The following is a 19,555-nucleotide window of genomic DNA, read 5'->3' on the forward strand; positions in this document are numbered from 1 at the left end:
CTTCCTGGCTCAAGTACCGATCCAGGACATTTGTAGAGCTGCCGTGTGGTCATCGGTCCACACATTTGCTACTCACTATGCGCTGGTGCAACAATCCAGAGACGATGCTGCTTTCGGGTCAGCGGTTCTGCACACGGCAATGTCTCACTCCGACCCCGCCACCTAGGTGGGGCTTGGGAGTCACCTAACTGGAATGGATATGAGCAAGCACTCGAAGAAGAAAAGACGGTTACTCACCGTTGTAACTGTTGTTCTTCGAGATGTGTTGCTCATATCCATTCCAAACCCGCCCCCCTTCCCCACTGTCGGAGTAGCCGGCAAGAAGGAACTGAGGGGGCGCTGGGTCGGCTGGGGTATATATCCAGCGCCATAGCGGCGCCACTCTAGGGGGCTCCACAGCCGACCCACCGGGGTTGCTAGGGCAAAAATCTTCCGACGATCGTGCACGCGGCGCGCGCACACCTAACTGGAATGGATATGAGCAACACATCTCGAAGAACAACAGTTACAACGGTGAGTAACCGTCTTTTTTGAAAAGTTGGTCGAAGGTTTGAACAACTTCCCTCACAAGACAGCACCTATGCCTGACCCGTCCCCAATTTTTGGTCATTGACTTCTCCCTTTTTTATCACATCTGAGCCTCAATAACATCGGACCAATGGATTTTAGAAATAGGTTGGGATATACCATCCCCTTTACCTCCCGATCACCTACCCTACCCCCTTCCACATCCCTCTTCAGGGACCCTTCTCACGAGCACCTGTTATGACAAGAAGTTGATCATCTTCTACAACTAGGTGCCGTGGAACAAGTTCCATCACAATTCAAAGGGAAGGGATTCTACTCCCATTATTTCCTGACCCAGAAGAAGAACGGGCGATGGAGACTTATCCTGGACCTAAGGAAGCTCAACAAGTTTGTATGCTCCCAAAAGTTCAAAATGGTCACATTGGGCATGATTCTCCCAGTGCTGCAACAGGGAGACTGGTTTTCAGCCCTCAATCTCCAAGATGCTTATTTCCATATCACCATTCATCCCGCTCACAGGAAATTTCTGCATTTCATGGTAGGACGGGAACACTTCCAGTAGAGTACTACCATTCGACCTATCCACTCCACCAAGAGTTTTCTCCAAAACCCTAGCTGTGGTAGCAGCATTTCTATGCAAACAGGGAATTATGAACTTCCCCTACCTGTACGATTGCCTTGTCAAAGGCTCAACTTGACAAGAAACAATGGACACAGTCCAGACCACTGTCACACTGTTCCGGGAGCTAAGGTTACAAATAAACGAATGGAAATGGACTGTAATCCTGGTCCAACAACTGGACTTCATCAGGGCACACCTCAATGCCATAGAAGCCAAGGCATCCCTGCCCCCAGCCGGATTCACAACTCTCACAAAGCTTATCTCCGAGGTACGAGCCAGCCCCCAAATATAGACTTGTACTGTCCTGCAACTACTAGGACACATGGCAGCCACAACATTCATGGTATGACACACACGACTACATATGCGGTGCCTACAGGGCTGGTTAAGCACAGTATACATACCCAGCAAACACAGCCTACACAAATGACTCTCAGTACCACCCAGTGTCCTGGACTCTTTACCATGGTGGACAAGACTACAAAACGTTTGTATAGGCATCCCGTTTCACCAGGAACACCCATCAATCGTGATCACCACAGATGCCTCACTGATAGGTTGGGGCACACATATGAATCAACACACGATTCAAGGCAAATGGTCTCCGGTGGAGACTCAGTTACACATCAACTTACTAGAGCTACATGTAGTCCGCAGTGCCTGCATATAAAGAACATATAAAGAACAAGTCCATTCGCATCATGACTGACAATATTGCATGCATGTTTTACATCAACCGCCAAGGAGGAGCTCGTTCACACTCGCTGTGCACCGAAGCCATGAAACTATGGAACTGGTGCATACAACACAACATAAACATCTTGGCATCCTACCTACCCGGCTGTCAGAATGCGATGGCGGACACACTCAGCAGGTACTTCTCCCAAGACCACGAATGGGAGATGAATGACGAGGTTCTGAAATCAATCTTCAACCGGTGGGGCATTCCCATTATCGACTTGTTTGCATCCCCAACGAACTGCACATGCGCAACGTTCTGTATGCATGTGAGACTGGGACCACGATCACTGGGGAGGCGCAACTCCTGTGCATTTCTACTGATTCTACTGATATCACGTGTGATACACAAGATGCGAACAGACAGGGCCAAGGTTATCCTCATAGTCCCGACATGGCCCAGACAAGCATGGTACCCTTACCTGATGCACACAGTATATACATAGAGCCCTGCATGGATACAAAATGTATATCTGCAGATGTAAAGCGGATATCTGCAAAGCTGCCTGACTCTACCAGGAACTTTATCTGTTTTCTCTGTTTTCTCTACCTCATGTGACTCTCTTATTCAAAATAACTGTAGTATTTTACTAACGAAAGTGCTTAGAGTCTAACCTGTGAAACATGCTACTCAGCATTATAGCACCTCCAAGGACACAGCCCTTAGCTAACATTAATGAAAAGACTTAAAATCAAGGTTAATTTGGGGGCAGCAAATATTAATTTATTTGATCCTTTATTGAAAAGATCAACCAAATAGTGCTCTGTGGTCATCTAATTCATTAGGGATTAGAGGTTATCAGTGTAATGACCACAGTGGCACACTCGGGTTTGTCACTTTCTAGGGACTTATTCTGGGCTCACCACTGTGAATATTTACTTGGGGAATTGCAGTAATTGTATGTGGAAAATAAGTTGTGTAATTACATTTGTATTTTTGCATGTGGTTTTTTTTGAAAATCAAGTTCCAAATTTGTGATGAGAAGTGGGGCTTGAGGCCACCAAGTTTGTTGTGAGACTTATCCAATGTATAGATTAACGAGGTTCTGCTCTGTGTGTGTGCATATCTGAGCAAAAGGTATAGGTTGTGTATCCGAAGAGGAAGAATATTATGTAAATCGTTCCATGTGCTCAAGTATTTATAAAACAAAAACAAGTTAAAAAAAAAAAACAACCTGTTTTTAGCTGCAGTTTAAATGTAACTATAACAATAGCACAATGGTAATTTGCTATTAAATCTTAAGGGACTAGGCTGTTACTGTTTGTCTCCTAGATGCTATCCTAGCTGAGGCATTGGATGTAGGTATAATATCTGTCAACAAGAGTAGATTAAGATGCAGGGATATTTTTTTTCCCCGTGTTATTTGAGCTGGTTTCTCATGGGAAGCAGAACATGCCTTCAATAAACAGTGGTGTGTTTGAAGTATCGTATTGCCCTTTACTGGTCACTAGTGACTTGAAGGAGCAGCTTGTCTCTCCCCCGCAAGTGTTTGAGCACTGTTTTATTGTTTGGTAAAGGAAGCTTGGCAATGTGCCTTTGAAAGAACATTCGAGTTACTGTAGTCATATTGGTCAAAGGTCACTTAAATCATGTGTATCTACTTTATTATTTTCTAAAGAGCCCACCTCACCATGCATCTGGGCTGGTGTTGTGTAAGAAATCTCTTCAGGTTTATCGCTATCACTTGGGCTAGAATGGCCAATAATTACCTGCTACTGTTTCAGCAGTTTGGAATCATTATCTAGGATGGGCTTACAGGGAATAATCCCTTTTAGGCTTCACTTGTCTTTATTATGAAAATGAATCAGTAGGAATAGTCACATATGTTCACATCATGGCCCATATGTTTTGATGGTTCTGTAAATGTATGCTTTGGGTTAGATGCATTAAAGCTGTTAAGCATTTACCCAGCTACTAATCTTTTATTTCCTTAATGGAGATGAAGTGGACTGTGTTTGTTACATATAAATGGTATCTGAAGGAGTCTTCTTTTGGTACAAAAGTACAGTGAACAGTGGCATTTTAATTCCTGATTGCTGGAGTGTCTTTAAAACAAAGAAGGCCTATTAGAACCAAATTCTTTAGCATTATTATGTATTATTATGATTATTTGTATTGTGATATTGCTACAAACTGCAGTGAGGGTTGGGGCCCACTTAGATTGTAAATTCTTTGAAGCAGGGACCACCTTTTTGTTGTGTTTGTACAGCACCTAGCACAATGGGGTCCTGGTCCATGACTGAGGATCCTAGGTGGAGCCCTGTACGGGACTAGCGTAGAGCCCTGCAGTGGGACTAGGATCCTACAGGTCCTGCAGGACTCACTGTCATAATAGTGGGAACGAGATTAAAAAAAAGTCCCACACAGGGCTTTACTCCTAGGCACCATCACAATACAAATACTAGATGATGATGATGCTTAGGCACCATGCACACACACATAATGACAAACAGTCCCTGCTCCAAAGAATTTACAAGTAAGCTAAGTAAGCTCTTCAGTTGTACCATGATGAAATGTGTCTTTGTGAAACTCAGGGAAGATCACCCCATGCTCATTTTTGTGCTGGTTTGGTTTTAGTATAATCACATAATTTAAAGGGTTTATGCAGCCTAATGTCCTGTAACATTAGGAGTTATATTTGGGATATTTATAAAGGTTGGAAAATTCAGAACAATAGCCCAAACTAGTTCTAGTATGCTCTTTTGTGCCTAGACAGTATTATCCTAAGTTCATATTGCCAAGAAACATACAAAATTAATAGGGTTTATTTTGCTATTCTCATAAAATGGCACATGTGCCCTCTGCTGGCTATGTATCTGCAGTGGATGAACGAACACTGTTCACAAAGGATGGTCCATAGCAGGGCAAATGCTGAGAGAGAAAATGTATCCAAATCCCCTCTCTGGCTTGGGTTTTATTGCATGGCTTCTGGTTTTACCCAAATTGACACCAGTTTTACAGGAGTCTGTAGCTGCATTCTTGCCTCTCACTTTTACAAATAGCTAACTAAAAAAATACAAACCCGGAAAAGTACAAAATCATAGAGGGTAGCGTCTCCTGTATTTTCCCAGAGCTCCCTGCACAACTTCTTTGCTTGTGTCTCATCTGACAGAGAAAACACCCTTATTTTAAGGTGTTAAGCCTAAATAGACTGAGCTGCATGTAGCTGGCTCCCTGCTGGTAGTGTCTACCTGAGCTGCTGCTGAAATCTAAGCTGGGAATTCTCCTCCAAACTTCAGGCTGCCTGGCTTGGCAGGACCTTCCTAAGAACACCACTGGAGCAAGGTGTGGCAGAGCTCCATGATCCCTTGCAGGGGCTCCAAAAGACCTGTCCCATGGTCGAATACCAAAATTACGTATTCACAAAGAATTTGCTAGTATTAGGGCTCTAGTTTGATCCAGCATCATCCAAGCCTGTTAGTACTTATAAATCCACAACGTTTCAGAGGTCATCAGGATGGTACATCCAATGTTGAGTGTATTAAATCCACCAGGGCTCTTTATAAAAAGCTATGGTCATCAAGCGAGGGAACAGAAACAAATCCATTTGACTTGAGTGTCCGACTTCTGAGCAAGAGTAAAGAACATCAGCCCTGATTCTCTTGCAGATTCTCAACAGAGACTGAGAGTTATTCAAAGTAATATATGTTTAATATTTTTAAATACAGAATATTTCCACAAAGCGAAGGCAGCTTCACAGATTTTTTTTTTTACAAAAAATCTTATATATGCTGGGCTTTTTTCACTGAATACTCTTCAAGCAACTTTATTCAGAGAACTCTGACAACATGATGCTGGTGCATAAAGATGATTTACAGTTGGAAGGCACTATATTCTGCTGATAATTCTTTATGCTTCGGTAGTGCTTTTGATTCAAACATATCAAAGCACATTACGAACAGCATTCCTGTTCCTCCTCCATGAAAACATAGAGGATTATAAAGGCCTGCTCTTACTCTCATTTAAGTCAGTTTGGGTTTCCCCTTTTGCTTCAATCAGCACAGAATCAAGCAGGGCTATATAAGCTGATTTCTACACTAGAAGACAAGGTGGAAGGACTGCAGTTGAAATTAAGGGAAACCAGGGAAGTTGAACAGGATAAATCACAAAGATGCAGCAGACTGAGACCACAAATGAGATCAAGTTGGAGGAAGATGATGGAAGAAAATATTAACATGGAAGGAAATAGCTATTCTCTCTCTCTCTCTCTCTCTCTCTTTCTCTCTCTCTGAAGAATTTGAAGGGGATCATATTGAGAAGAGACTAAAGACAGACATCAAGCCAGAACTCAAAATAAATAATTATTTAAAGAGAGCCACTGGAGAAGAAAAGATAAACTAGACTGATTGGTGATCCTCTAATGAGGAAGAGACAAGATCAGAGATGTGACAAGACAGACAAATAGCATCTTTATTAATACTGAGGTAGGGTGTTGTTTGTTTGGGGGAAGAATGAGGGTATGTTTTGGAGGTAAGAGGCTTTTCTGGAGTTTTTTTCCTTTTTTGTTATCTCCATTTGATTATCTAAAACTGCTGGTTGTTGGAGTTAATTTATTTGTGTTTTAATATTAATTTTGCCAGTGGTTATTGTAAGTCTGATTATTGGCAAGGCACTCAGCTTTTGTGTGGGCATTGTTTTTAAAAAATAAAGGATAACATCCCCTTTTTGTAGTCCATGAGGAAACTAACGACATAAGACAAGGGAAATGCAAAAGAATCAAGGACAACTTCAGGGACGTGAGAAGATAAATGATGATGTAGTTGAACTCAGGTACTTATCTTGGTTATGCTTTCCACGCCAAAGGCGAGGAGAAGACCAATGGATGTGCCAATAGTGTAGAAAGGAGGTGTTTGGGTTCATAGAGCTTTGGAATGCTTTTCATGTTGAGCAGTGGCTACAGTCTGTGTAAGCAGAAAGAGTAATAATAACCTTCTGGGATTAAGCCTCACAGCATTGTTTACTGTAGGTAGGCTTTAGACTAGGTATGACATGCCTGGTGTTGGTATGTGTAACAGAGAATCTGGCATGTTCTTTTAATTTAAAAGTGAAAAGTATAGACCTTAAAAAGTGGATATGGAAATATATCCCATCTCACCCTGCCTGACATGTTTCCTTTTCCTTTATTAAAAATGTATTACCCTGGAAACCTCTGATATTAAATAACTTGTTTCCAGTGGACTCCAATGGCTGTCATGACAATTTTTTATGTTTTTGGTAAAGGCAGACAGTAGACATAATTGGACACTAGCAGCAACAAAAATTAATTCTTTCTGACCACCATGGAATATTGTGAGACATAACAATGCACAGCAGTCATTTAAATTACAGAGCTTGCTTTTGTTGTGGTCTGGAAAACACTGCTGTTAAAAAGGTGGTAGTGAGGGAACCAAACCGTGATCCTCCATCTTCTTTTAATAAAATGTTGTTATAATTAAGGTGCTAAACAGAGAGAGAAAAGTATTGTACCATTTAGTTTGTTAGTATTTTATCTGCTTGTTTAGTAAACTCCTTTCTATAAACTTGTAAATTCTAACAAACCAAAATTTCTTTAACGTTCATTTTTATTAAAAATGTCATTCAGAGAAGTCTAAGGGTCTTGATGATTGGGTATGTAGGGTGGGAAACTGAGTCAGAAGTAAACCCAATTTAGGCTTAATCAATTTTCGCCTTTATTTATACAATTTCAGACAGAATTATTGTTACTTAGTGTCTGGTCATAAATTTAAGATAGACAAGACAGAATAGGTAAATGGGCCCAAGTTACCACATTAAAAGGCACTGAGAAGTCCTTCCATGCTGATTGTCGCCTCCCCTGATCTCCTGGTCTGGTCCTTCAGTCCCATCCTTCAGTTTCTGGTGCAGTGTTTCTCCAGTTTGGGCCCATGTTCACTTGGATCCTTATAAATCTTCATATTACAAATTATTTAATCTTTATCCAGTTGGCTTTTAGCATATCACCACTTGATTTTTTTTTTTTTTTTTATGTAACCCATACATTACGCATGTCCAAACTTTATGCAACTTCTGCATTTTTCCTGCTGGTTTTGGTGTTTCTGGGTCATGTTATTCTGAGTCATCCAGAAAAAGGTGTGTGGAGGGGTTAATTATCATTACTTATTTTTGTACCTCTTAGTTACTACTTTCAATATGATACACAATATAAATTTAAACAAATCATCAATCTATATAAAAAAGAATTGGCAAAAACACACTCAGGTCAGGCAAGGTCTTGACCTAAATGTTACCTTATCTATACTCATTCACTATCCGTAATTTAAAAAAAGCTTTCAAAGCTCTTAATCTTATAATTAACAATCCTTCATTTTTATTTCTCTTTGTGTGTGCGTATGTGTATACATGTGTTACCCTTTTCTACCATTTAATCTATTGAGGGATGGGGTGGAGGGTACTCTGATTCTTTAATGTTAACACTTCTTTATCTTCTGCAAGCATATGTTAGGGGATTTTTATTACTCAAACTCCAGAACCTTGTATTTGTGTATTTCCAAACCTTGTCAGGTTTTTTTTCTGTTACAGATTTTGAGGTGCTTGTGGTTTTGGGGTCTTGATATTTAGTTGCTTTTAATGATACCCCAACATAATTAAATTATTCCAGTTTCTTTGGCAAGAATTTTTCATTGCTATGTTTTACCTATGATTGGGGCTCATGATTCTGTAAATTTAGGCCCCAGTCCATCAAAGCACTTAAGCATATGCTTAGTTCTGAACACTTGAGCAATCCCATTACAGTGTAGCTAGCTACTTTCTGGTGCAGTACAACAGCTTTAGTAAACAAACTGTTGTTAAGCTGCACAAATGGTTACCAGAGGCAGGCTCTGCGGAGATGAACAGCCGGATACCAATTTACCAATGGGTAGAAAATGAAGTTGTTGTTATTAAGACCACTTATCTTGTCTTGATTTCAGCTGTGAAATTTCCAATCTGAGTTTTAAGCTAGAATATTTCATAGATAAATTCCTTTGTTTAAAAAAATGCTTGTCTATAAAGATTGGGTCCAAATCTACTCTGTTGCCCGACTGCAGCTACCTTGACTAATAACCCCACCTTCCATCCCTCCTTAAAACTCGCTACTTTGATTAACCTGCCACAACTAATTTCCATTTTTGTCATTTACTTCTGTTCTTGTGTGTAACATAGCACTTCTAAAATAGAACTTGAATTTAAAGAAAAAACAAACGAATTTGGAACTATCAAGCCAAACCACAATTGCAAATAAAAACAAACTAAATCACTCTCTATTCTGTTGCATCCCTTGTTTGTTATATGTTTAGTTTAGGGCCCAAACCTGCCAACGCTACTAAGTGTAGTGCTTCCTATTGGGAATAATGCACTGACCTCACTGGGATCAATTTATCAATTCAATAGTATTTGAATATTGAAATAGCATCCATCAGCATAGTATCTAAGTGCTGCTGTAAACTAATCATAGCAGTGAGTATTGTACTTGGGTGTTTGTAGGATCAACCTATTAATTTGTAAACTCTTCTAAGCATATGGACATTGTCTTATGCTTGTAAAGCACTGTAACTTGCATGACACTGCAGAAATTGTAATTGAATTCAGTGGCATTTCAATTGTGTGGCTGAAGCAGAGTTTGACCCATTAAACTTAATACCATTCTATTCAAAAATTTTCAAGTACTCCTTCAGTTAGCTAGATTGTCTTTAGCTTTAGTATTTTATTTTTCTTTGGACAGTTAAGTACAGTACAAAAAAGATCATTTGTCTTTATTCTTAAAATGCTAGCGATGGATGTAAATCACATTCTTGTTAAATTAATTCTAATATAACTTAAGTCCTGTTCGGTTTGTCATGCAGGTTAGTATCCAGCCTTCTGAATGGCACCGCTCTCTCCTGCTTCCTCAGTGCTGGCTGGGATTTATGAGTAGAACATACCATGCAGTTTTACAGGTAATTTGAGTTGTGTGGTGTTTTGTGTATTTTCAGTTTTACAATCAAGGACTTCCCTGCAAATATCAACATTTTTTTAGAAAGACTCTGCATTTCAACTTGAATGCAAGAAAATTAAATAAACATAAGGCAAGTCTTCAGGTTAAAGGTTGATAAGAGTTCAGCCACAGCCAGCGTCTGATGAAGGCAAATTTTGCACAGGTCTGGTTCCTGCTCAAGAATTGACACTCCTAGGCTTACTCCTGTTCAGAGTCCCACTGGAGTCAATGGTTCAGACTGTGTATCACTATTAGAATTTGGGCTCTGACCTTGAATTTTAATAAATTATTCATTACTGAAAGGAATTGTATGAAAATACTGGAGAGTGGGACAATCTGGATAGAAAAGAAACTGAGCTCCCCTTCCAAAAAAAAAAAGTTTCATATAAGTCTTTTTTCTCCACACACACACACCCCTTTCTCTTTGTAATCCCTTGTTTCAGTCAGGACTAGAAAGAGAAATGCTGTCGTATTATAAGAGAGACTATACTGGCAGTATTTCTGACCCACCCCAAAGCAGGAAGTACTGGAAATTTGACCAGAGAATCTGTTCCAGTGAGATTATGCAGCCTGATTTCCAGACCACAGAGGTTCCAATCTATAAAATTGTAGCAATAAATAGCTTCCCTGTCAAAAGCAATGTATGGTTGGCTTTGTCCTGCTATCAGGGATGATTCATGTTTTCTCCCCATGTATGTCAAGTGATACTGGACACTTTCATAGGCCTGGTCTACACTAGGCTTTTATGTCGAATTTAGCGCCGTTATATCGAATTAACCCTGCACCCGTCCACACCACGAAGCCATTTAGTTCGACATAGAGCCCTCCTTAAATCGATTTCTGTAATCCTCCACAACGAGAGGAGTAGCGCTAAATTCGAAATGGCCATATCGAATTAGGCTAGGTGTGGATGGAAATCGACGGTAATAGCTCCGGGAGCTATCCCACAGTGCACCACTCTGTTGACGCTCTGGACAGCAGTCCGAGCTCGGATGCTCTGACCAGCCACACCCCGGGAAAATTTGAATTCCTTTTCCTGTCTGGGCAGTTTGAAGCGCAGTTTCTGTTTGGACACCGTGGCGAGCTCAGCAGCAGTGGCAGCAGTGGCAACGATGCAGAGCTCTCCAGCAGAGATGGCCGTGCAATCCAATAGAAAGAGGGCCCCAGCATGGACGGATCGGGAAGTCTTGGATCTCATCGCTGTGTGGGGAGATGAGTCCGTGCTTTCCGAGCTGCGCTCCAAAAGACGGAATGCAAAGATCTATGAGAAGATCTCTAAAGCCATGGCAGAGAGAGGCTACAGCCGGGATGCAACGCAGTGCCGCGTGAAAATCAAGGAGCTGAGACAAGGCTACCAGAAGACCAAAGAGGCAAACGGACGCTCCGGATCCCAGCCTCACACATCCCGTTTCTACGAGGCACTGCATTCCATCCTAGGTGCGGCCGCCACCACTACCCCACCCCTGACCGTGGACTCTGAGGATGGGATATTGTCCGCGGCCGGTTCCTCAGCGGACGGGGAAGAGGAGGAAGGAGATGAGGAGGACGAGGCAGTAGACAGCGCTTACAACGCTGATTTGCCCGACAGCCAGGAGCTCTTCATCACCCTGACAGAGATCCCCTACCAACCCTCCCCAGCCGTTACCCCAGACACAGATTCAGGGGAAGGATCAAGCAGTAAGTGTTTTAAATATCCAAACATTTATTTACAACATAACTGGCATATTTAAAATATTAACAGTAGCTAAAGTGCTTTAAAACATGTAAACATTTATTTGCAACAAAACAGGAAGATTGAAAATATTAACAGTGGGTAAAGTGCTTAAAAACATGTAAACAGGAAAGTCAAACAAAAGGGGAATCAGTGCAAAGTGTATCATGATTACTCCGTCTTTGGGCGCCTCAATATATAGTCCGAACCATTTTAAAAAAATCTCACAATGTCCGCTTCATGATTATAGTGCCCAAAACCCTGCAGTCATTTGTCCCTCCAAGGGCACCTAAGCCAAGAACTGGTCAATGTAACCGGGGATCGAGGCGACATCCTCCGGGGAGAACTCCTCATACACCTCCTGCAGGTGTTTTTCAAGCCTCATCAGCAGGTTCCTGGGCAGGGACAGCTTATTAGGCCCCCCGTGGTAGGACACGTTTCCCTGCCACAACGCCAGCAGGTACTCCGGGATCATGGCCTTGCACAGCAGTGCAGCAAATGGCCCCGGTTTCTGCAGGCTGTCCCGGAGCATCTTCTCCTTCTGGCTCTCGGAGACCTTCAGGAGGGTGATGTCAGGCATGACTCCCTGCTGTGAATTAGGTAGGGGAAAGTTAGTATTGGGACTGCTTGCCCGTCCCTTTACAGAACTGCAACCGCCGGTTTACAGCCACGCGGTTTACAGCCGCGAGGGGCTGGGACAGGGCCAGAGTTCATGCTTGCAGGATTGCTGCCAGCAGAGACTCGCATTGCTTTCTATGTGAAAGGAGGCCAGTGCCACTCTTAAAGTTTTAAGCGGCCACAAGTCTACGGCTTACCATGTTTGCCATCTAGACAAAGTCCGGTGTCCTGCCCTGCTCCTCAGCTCGCCACAGCAAGACCGCAGGCACTGTAGGCGAGGGCCGAAAATTCGACCTTGTCCTCAGTGCGCGTGTGATAGGTGCTCTGCATGGTCTTGTTCACAGAGAAAGACTATGTTCTCTGTTCACAGATACATTGCTCTGTCTCAGGAATTCACTCCCTTTTTCCAATTCCCACAGCCACATCTGCCCAGAGGCTAGCGCACATTAGGAGGAGGAAGAAGAGGACACGGGAAGACATGTTTGCTGAACTAATGGAATGCTCCCGAGCACAGGCAGCCCAGCAGACACAGTGGAGGGAGAACTTGTCCCAAATGCACCGGGCAAACATTGAACGGGAGGAGAGGTGGCGACAGGAGGACAGGCAGGCTACTCAAACGCTGCTTGGACTAATGAGGGAGCAAACGGACACGCTCCGCCGCCTTGTGGATGTTCTGCAGGACCGGAGGCAGGAGGAGAGAGCCCCGCTGCAGTCTCTCTGTAACTGCCCTGCCCCGCCACCAAGTCCCATACCCCCCTCACCCAAAGTCCAAACACGGAGGGGTGGAAGGGGCCGGGAAAAATTTCACTCCACCCCTGCGGACTGCTCTACCACTAGAAGGCTCTCATTCCCCAAAATTTGAAAAGTCCTTTCCTACCCGCCTCACACAAGACCCCGTCCAAGTTTCACCCCCCCGTTCCATGTGCGGTTGTTAATAAAGAATACGTTTCTGTTCATTTCTGTTTCCATCCTCTTCTTTTGGAGGGGAGTCTGTCTGGAGGGGGGGGAAGGGCCTTGGTCATTGGACAGGACAGTCACCTTTAGCAGGGGGGCAGGTGCAGCAGCAGGGCACATATACAGTGCAGTGACTAGTTATCCTGGTCAGTCTGGGAGGTGGTTTTCATGTTCTGTGTGGTGGGGGCGGTGGTGTTGCTCTGTGACTTGGTGGCGGGGGAGGGCAGTTACAGATCTTATGCAGCGGTCCTTACCCTGGATCACAGAGCCGCGCAGCAGGGGATCTGTAACCCTCCTCCCCCTGCAAGACAGTCACATAGCCGACACATACACGCAGTCCCGGCCAGGAGGGCTGGCAGGCTCCGTTGAAACAACCAGTCCACCATCGCGGAGCCTGTCATTCCTGGAGTTTAGAAGCATCATTTGCATCACAACCCTAAACCCGCTCCCCGCCACAGTCTGCGTCCCAGGTTTAAAACATTCCCGTGAAAACAGTAATAAAGACAACGGTGTCCATGAACAAAACAGAACAGATTTTATTTTTTGGGAAGGGGGTGAAGGGGGTATGTAATTGGAGAGGATAGTCGACGGCAACTGGGTAAAGAAACGGGGGCAAGTTCAGCTTCTGTGTCCACAAACTTAAAAGTCAATGGGTACCCTGCTCAGCCTTGAAACTGGCTTTCAAAGCCTCCCGGATGCACAGCGCGTCCCGCTGGGCTCTTCTAATCGCCCGGCTGTCTGGCTGGGCGTAATCAGCAGCCAGGCTATTTGCCTCAACCTCCCACCCCGCCATAAAGGTCTCCCCCTTGCTCTCACACAGATTGTGGAGCACACAGCAAGCTGCAATAACGATGGGGATATTGGTTTCGCTGAGATCACAGCGAGTGAGTAAGCTTCTCCATCTCCCCTTGAGACGGCCAAAAGCACACTCCACTACCATTCTGCACTTGCTCAGCCGGTAGTTGAACAGTTCTTTTTCTGTGTCCAGGGCGCCAGTATAGGGCTTCATGAGCCAGGGCATTAGCGGGTAGGCTGGGTCCCCGAGGATCACTGTAGGCATCTCCACATCCCCAACAGTTATCTTGTGGTCCGGGAAGTAAATACCTTCCTGCAGCCGTCTAAACAGACCAGAGTTCCTGAACACGCGAGCGTCATGAACCTTGCCCGGCCATCCGACGTAGATGTTTGTAAACCGTCCCCGATGGTCCACCAGTGCTTGCAGCACCATTGAAAAGTAGCCCTTTCTATTGATGTACTGGCTGGCCTGGTGGCCCGGTCCCAGGATAGGGATGTGAGTCCCATCTATAGCCCCACCGCAGTTTGGGAATCCCATCGCAGCGAAGCCATCTATGATGGCCTGCGCGTTTCCCAGGGTCACTACCTTTGACAGCAGTACCTTGACGATTGCCTTGGCTACTTGCATGACAACAACCCCCACGGTAGATTTGCCCACGCCAAAGTGGTTCGCGACTGACCGGTAGCTGTCCGGCGTTGCAAGCTTCCAGAGGGCTATGGCCACTCGTTTCTGGACAGTCAGGGCTGCTCGCATGCGGGTGTCCTTGCGCTTCAGGGCAGGGGACAGCAACTCACAAAGTTCCAGGAAAGTCCCCTTCCGCATGCGAAAGTTTCGCAGCCACTGGGATTCATCCCAGACCTGAAGCACTATGCGGTCCCACCAGTCCGTGCTTGTTTCCCGGGCCCAGAATCGCCGTTCAACAAAATCCACATGCCCCATTGCAAACGTGATGTCCTCGGCGCTGGGTGTCGTGGTTTCTGACAGCTCTGTGCTACTCTCCGACTTCAGGCCCTCACTCCGCTGCCGTAGCCTCCTCGCCTGATTTCTCTGCATCTGCCTCTGGGAAAGGTGTATGATAAGGTGCGAGGCGTTGAGAACGGCCACAACTGCAGCGATGGTCGCAGCGGGATCCATGATCGCAGTGCTGTGGCGTCCGCGCTGTCACTGATCAAAAAGTGCGCGAACTGATTTCCCGCCGGCGCTATCAGGGAGGGAGGCAGGGCGGTAGTGACTGACGGATGACGACAGTTACCCAAAAGCACCCTCGCCACAATTTTTTACCCAGAAGCCATTGGGGGCTCGACCCAGAATTCCACTGGGCAGCGGGGACTGCGGGAACTGTGGGATAGCTGCCCACAGTGCACTGCTTCCAATGTCGACGCTTTCCCTGGTAGTGTGGACTGACAAAGTCGAATTACTGTCCTTAGTGTAGACACACACGTTCGACTTTCTAATATCGATTGCACATATTCGATTTAACTAAAATCGAACTACTCTCGTAGTGTAGACATACCCATAGTCTGAGCAGCTCAGACTGCCGAGTAAATTCCAAACGTTTCATGGAAGTATCGTCTTTGGTGAGGTAATGTAACAGAATTTATACATGAATGAGGGACCATTAGAGATACCATTTTCAAAGCAAATCACTTTTTAGTTAGCACAAAATGTCAGGTTTAAACACAGCCTTGTTACAAAACAGAACTAGCAAACCTACTTTTTAAATAGTAATTTTAGGTCTTAACTATAGAGAGTAGTACTTGTTGCCTATATTTTGTTATCCTTCTCTTTCATCCGTCTACCTCGAACACTAAGATTTTGTGAGAAGAACAGCTTTTACCAGCTCTGCTTCTGAAATCCTCTCTAGGATTTTCTGTCATTTACTGGAGCATTGAAGCATACCGTTGTACCTTTGAAGTCTGCTCCCATGTATTTACTTGCTCCTCTTTTCAGAGAACTAGAATAATAATTATACCTTATGCTTCTGTAGCACTTTTCATCTGATGCTGTCAAAGCCCTTTACAAATATAAGTTACCATAGTATGCAAGTGAGGGAGTTATATTCCCATTTTACATATTGAGGACTGAGGCACAGAAAGCCTAAGGGCTCAGTCCTGCAAGGTGCTGAGCACTCTATACCCAATCTAGCAAAACACGTAAGTATGTGTTTTGCTTTAAGCACTTGAGAAGTCCCATTGAGAGTATGTGTACATGCTTAAGTGCCTTGCAGGATTGAGCCTTAAAGGTATGTCTACACTGTAGCTGGGAGTGAACCTTCTAGCCCAGGTAGACAATCTTGTACTAGCGGACAGGTGTGCTAATAATAGCAGTGTGGATGTTGCTGCACTGGCAGAGACTCAGGCTCGCCACCCAAGCTCGGACCCAAGGGGTCAAGTGAGCTTGCACTCGAGTGGCTAGCCTGAGCCTCCATTGGTGCAGCAACATCCATTTCACTATTTTTAGTAGGTTGGCTCAAGCCCCACTCGAGTCTGTTTATTGGGGCTGGGAGGCACACTCCCAGCTGCAGTGTAAATATTCCCACCGTGACTACGGTCATACAGGCCTGAACTTAGCAATGTGCACAAACACATGCTTAAGTGCTTTGTGGAATTGGAATGGACTTAAGCATGTGCTTAAAGTTGAGGATGTGTTTAGATGCGCTGCTGAATCTGGATCATAGAGAATCAGTGGCAGAGCTGGGAATGGAACGTAGGAGACCTGACTCCTGGTCCTGTCTATAACTACTATGATCAGACTTCTTTATTTAGTCTTAGTGCTTGTTTGTAAGGAGCTTTAGTGCATAGTAAGACAGAATGTGAATCTACAGCAAACGAACTGGCCATGTGACCTTGCTGCCACACACTAACAGTTCCACAGTGTGCTTGAAATGGAAGTGGGTCAGAACATATTATGGATTCTGTTGTTGTGCACTAGAAGTTCCATGGTGTGCTTTGACGTACTCCCCTTTTAAGCGCACTGTGGAACTTCTAGTGCGCAGCAGCAGCAGGGTCCACGTGGTCAGTTAGTACGTGGCAAGCTAGCGCGCCGAAGATTCACACCGTGGCTTGCCATGCACTAACTCTTTGTGTAGACAAGCCCTGATTCACATTTTGTGAATGCCATTTGGATTTTGCAGAGTTTACTCTCTTGTGTTCTCAAGTTTTCATGATTATCCCACATAAAGATGTTGAATGTTTGAAAAACAGTGCTTGTGCTCATATATTTTTTCCATCAAGACTTAATAAAATCAGTGGTTGTCTTGGGGGTGGAAGCTAAACCTAGACACCCATTCTCAGTCTCCTACTGAACAGATTTGCTTAACATCTTCCAATCAGTCCTTCTCAGATCACAAAAGCATCCCATAAACCACTGTGGTGAATCCAATAGCACATCCTTTGAGGCACAGCTAGAACTGGCATGAAGGATTGCAAAGAGGACAGTGAGTAAAAGGTTGAGAAATTCTGGTTTAAATGATGCATTAAGTAAACAATAGGTTTTGCTGTCGTTGTACCTTTGAGGTAGTTGGTTTCCAAATCTTCTTCCCTGTGGGATACAAGTTTGTTGATGCTTCTTTGTTATGAGGGAATAAGTTTCCTTCCATCGTTAGGAAGCTGGAGCCATTATTTCTATCTATAGCAACCACTCCACTCTTCCCAGAATCCAAAATTGCAATTCTTTCACTTAATACATTGTATATTACAATGGGATGTAGTATCAAGAACAATTAGGTCCAGTCATGATATGGATCTCAAGGGAAAGGTTACATCTGTTGCACAAGTGTTCCCCGCAGAAATCTCAGGATTATTACCCATGCAAGATCTCCTTCTGATTTATGTTGTGATTCTGCAGGGGAGACAGGCAGAGCTGGAGATGCAGTTAAAACATGGAAAAGAGGATCCTGAAGAGGTGCAGTACAAACAATTTACAGCCTGGCTCTGGTAAGAGAATGACTGTCTGCTCCTCATCACTTGTAACTGCAAGTGAGGGGGGCAAAAGGGTGGGGATACTTCAAAGGCTTTAATGTTGCAAGTTTAATCATCAGTATGAGTGCTAATGAGAAAAAACAGATATGATCTCTAATTTTAAAAAAGATAGAGAGAAGAGAGTGTAGGTAAGGATGCTTATATTCACAGGTAGCTAACCCTTTGCAGTAGTGACAGTAGCTGGAAGGAATTGAAAACTGCAATTATTTTATATCCTGTTATATGAAAACCTTTTGCTCAGTGCATAATTGAGTAACAGAGACAAAAATTATGCTGTCTTTATTGAGTATAACTTTGTCATGTCAAGGCTTACATTTCTTGTAACGACAGTCTTGGAGGAGGGAGGTTGGGGGTGCATTCTCAGATACCATGATGATGGGCACAATATAAAACTTAAGGGAGTGTGTGTGTGTGTGTGTGTGTTTAAAGATGTGTACTCTCGTCCAAATCTTCAGCTGGTGTATATTAGTGTAGTTCCATTGAAGTCAATGGAGCTATGTTGCTTTTCCAGCAGATGAGGATTTAGTCATGTGTTTATTATAGATGTCTTTATTTCTCTCTCTCTCTCTCTCTGTATTTTATATGTATGTGTACACATTCACATATACACAGTCAGGATGGTCCTTACAATAAATTTAAACCGTGAGTTGGTATAAAGTCATATTTGATAAGGAAAGTGTAATTTCTTAGTTATTTTATTCAACTAAGCACTGAGTATATGGTAGATAAAATAGGCCTGATTCTCTCTTCTCTTGAAGCAGATTTTTGCCAATGGCACTGTATTTGATCCTCTGTATCCCATCAGGTATAAAGAGAAAAGTGTATGCTCTCCTAGAACTTCTGAGGTAGGGTGGAAGTAGAAGACGTTCTTGCAAAATTGCTTTTTAGGTCAGGGGACCAACAAAATCTGCCTTAACCTCTTCTCCCCAGTGTTTGTAATTGCTTAACCTAAGCTATTAAATTTAACAGTTTTTTAAAAAGTGATTTAAATTTGTGCAGGTGCAGATGCAAGTGCTAAGTCAGCAAAGGAACTGGGCTCCCAGTTGTAAGGTTGAGTCTCTCTAGGCCCTTCCTCACGGGCTCAGTCCTGTAAGGTGCAGAATACCCTCAATTCTTATTGACTTAAAAAGAGATTTGAGGGTGCTGTGCACCTTACAGGATCAGATGAGGGTAAAAGGAGGGGCCAGCACTCAGAGGACCTATTAGGTATTTATCAGTATTGCCCACCCTGAAATCTGACCTTGACGTTTGCTATAGTGGAGAGGGCAATACTGAATTTTACTGTTTAATACATTTTTGCACCATTATATTGGTTGTGCCATTCAGTGTAAATGCTTTCAACTTAAGTGGGGTTTTTTTAGTGACTGTGCAAAAACAAATATTGTGCTTAAAATGAAACCTTGATTTTATTCTTTAAAGTATGAGTGACCTATACACTTTGTTTTATAGCTACAATTTCAAACATTTTATTATGTGTTGTAGAAATTTGATTGAAGGATAGATATCTTTTTGGGTTGGATGACAGTCCTAGTTAAGATTTACTACTTCATATTGTAAATTGTGGTGTATGGGATTTATATATTAAAAAAAACTTGTCAGTATAAAAGATTTATGGCAGCTCATCCTCTGGATATGAAT

The 19,555-nt window shown here is 43.5% G+C and overlaps 1 protein-coding gene across 1 annotated transcript in view; it reads left to right on the forward strand.

Annotated features, from left to right (window-relative positions):
• FOCAD (focadhesin) overlaps positions 1-19,555 on the forward strand; it is a 200,311-nt gene that overhangs the window by 138,564 nt on the left and 42,192 nt on the right. Inside the window, exons 22-23 of the mRNA XM_026652328.1 lie at positions 9,728-9,820; positions 17,784-17,872. Coding sequence (XP_026508113.1) covers positions 9,728-9,820; positions 17,784-17,872 — 182 coding nt within the window. The remainder of the gene's footprint in view (positions 1-9,727; positions 9,821-17,783; positions 17,873-19,555) is intronic.

Source organism: Terrapene carolina, unplaced genomic scaffold, assembly GCF_002925995.2.
Source record: "Terrapene carolina triunguis isolate 2854851 unplaced genomic scaffold, T_m_triunguis-2.0 Scaffold113, whole genome shotgun sequence".
Taxonomy (NCBI): domain Eukaryota; kingdom Metazoa; phylum Chordata; order Testudines; family Emydidae; genus Terrapene; species Terrapene triunguis.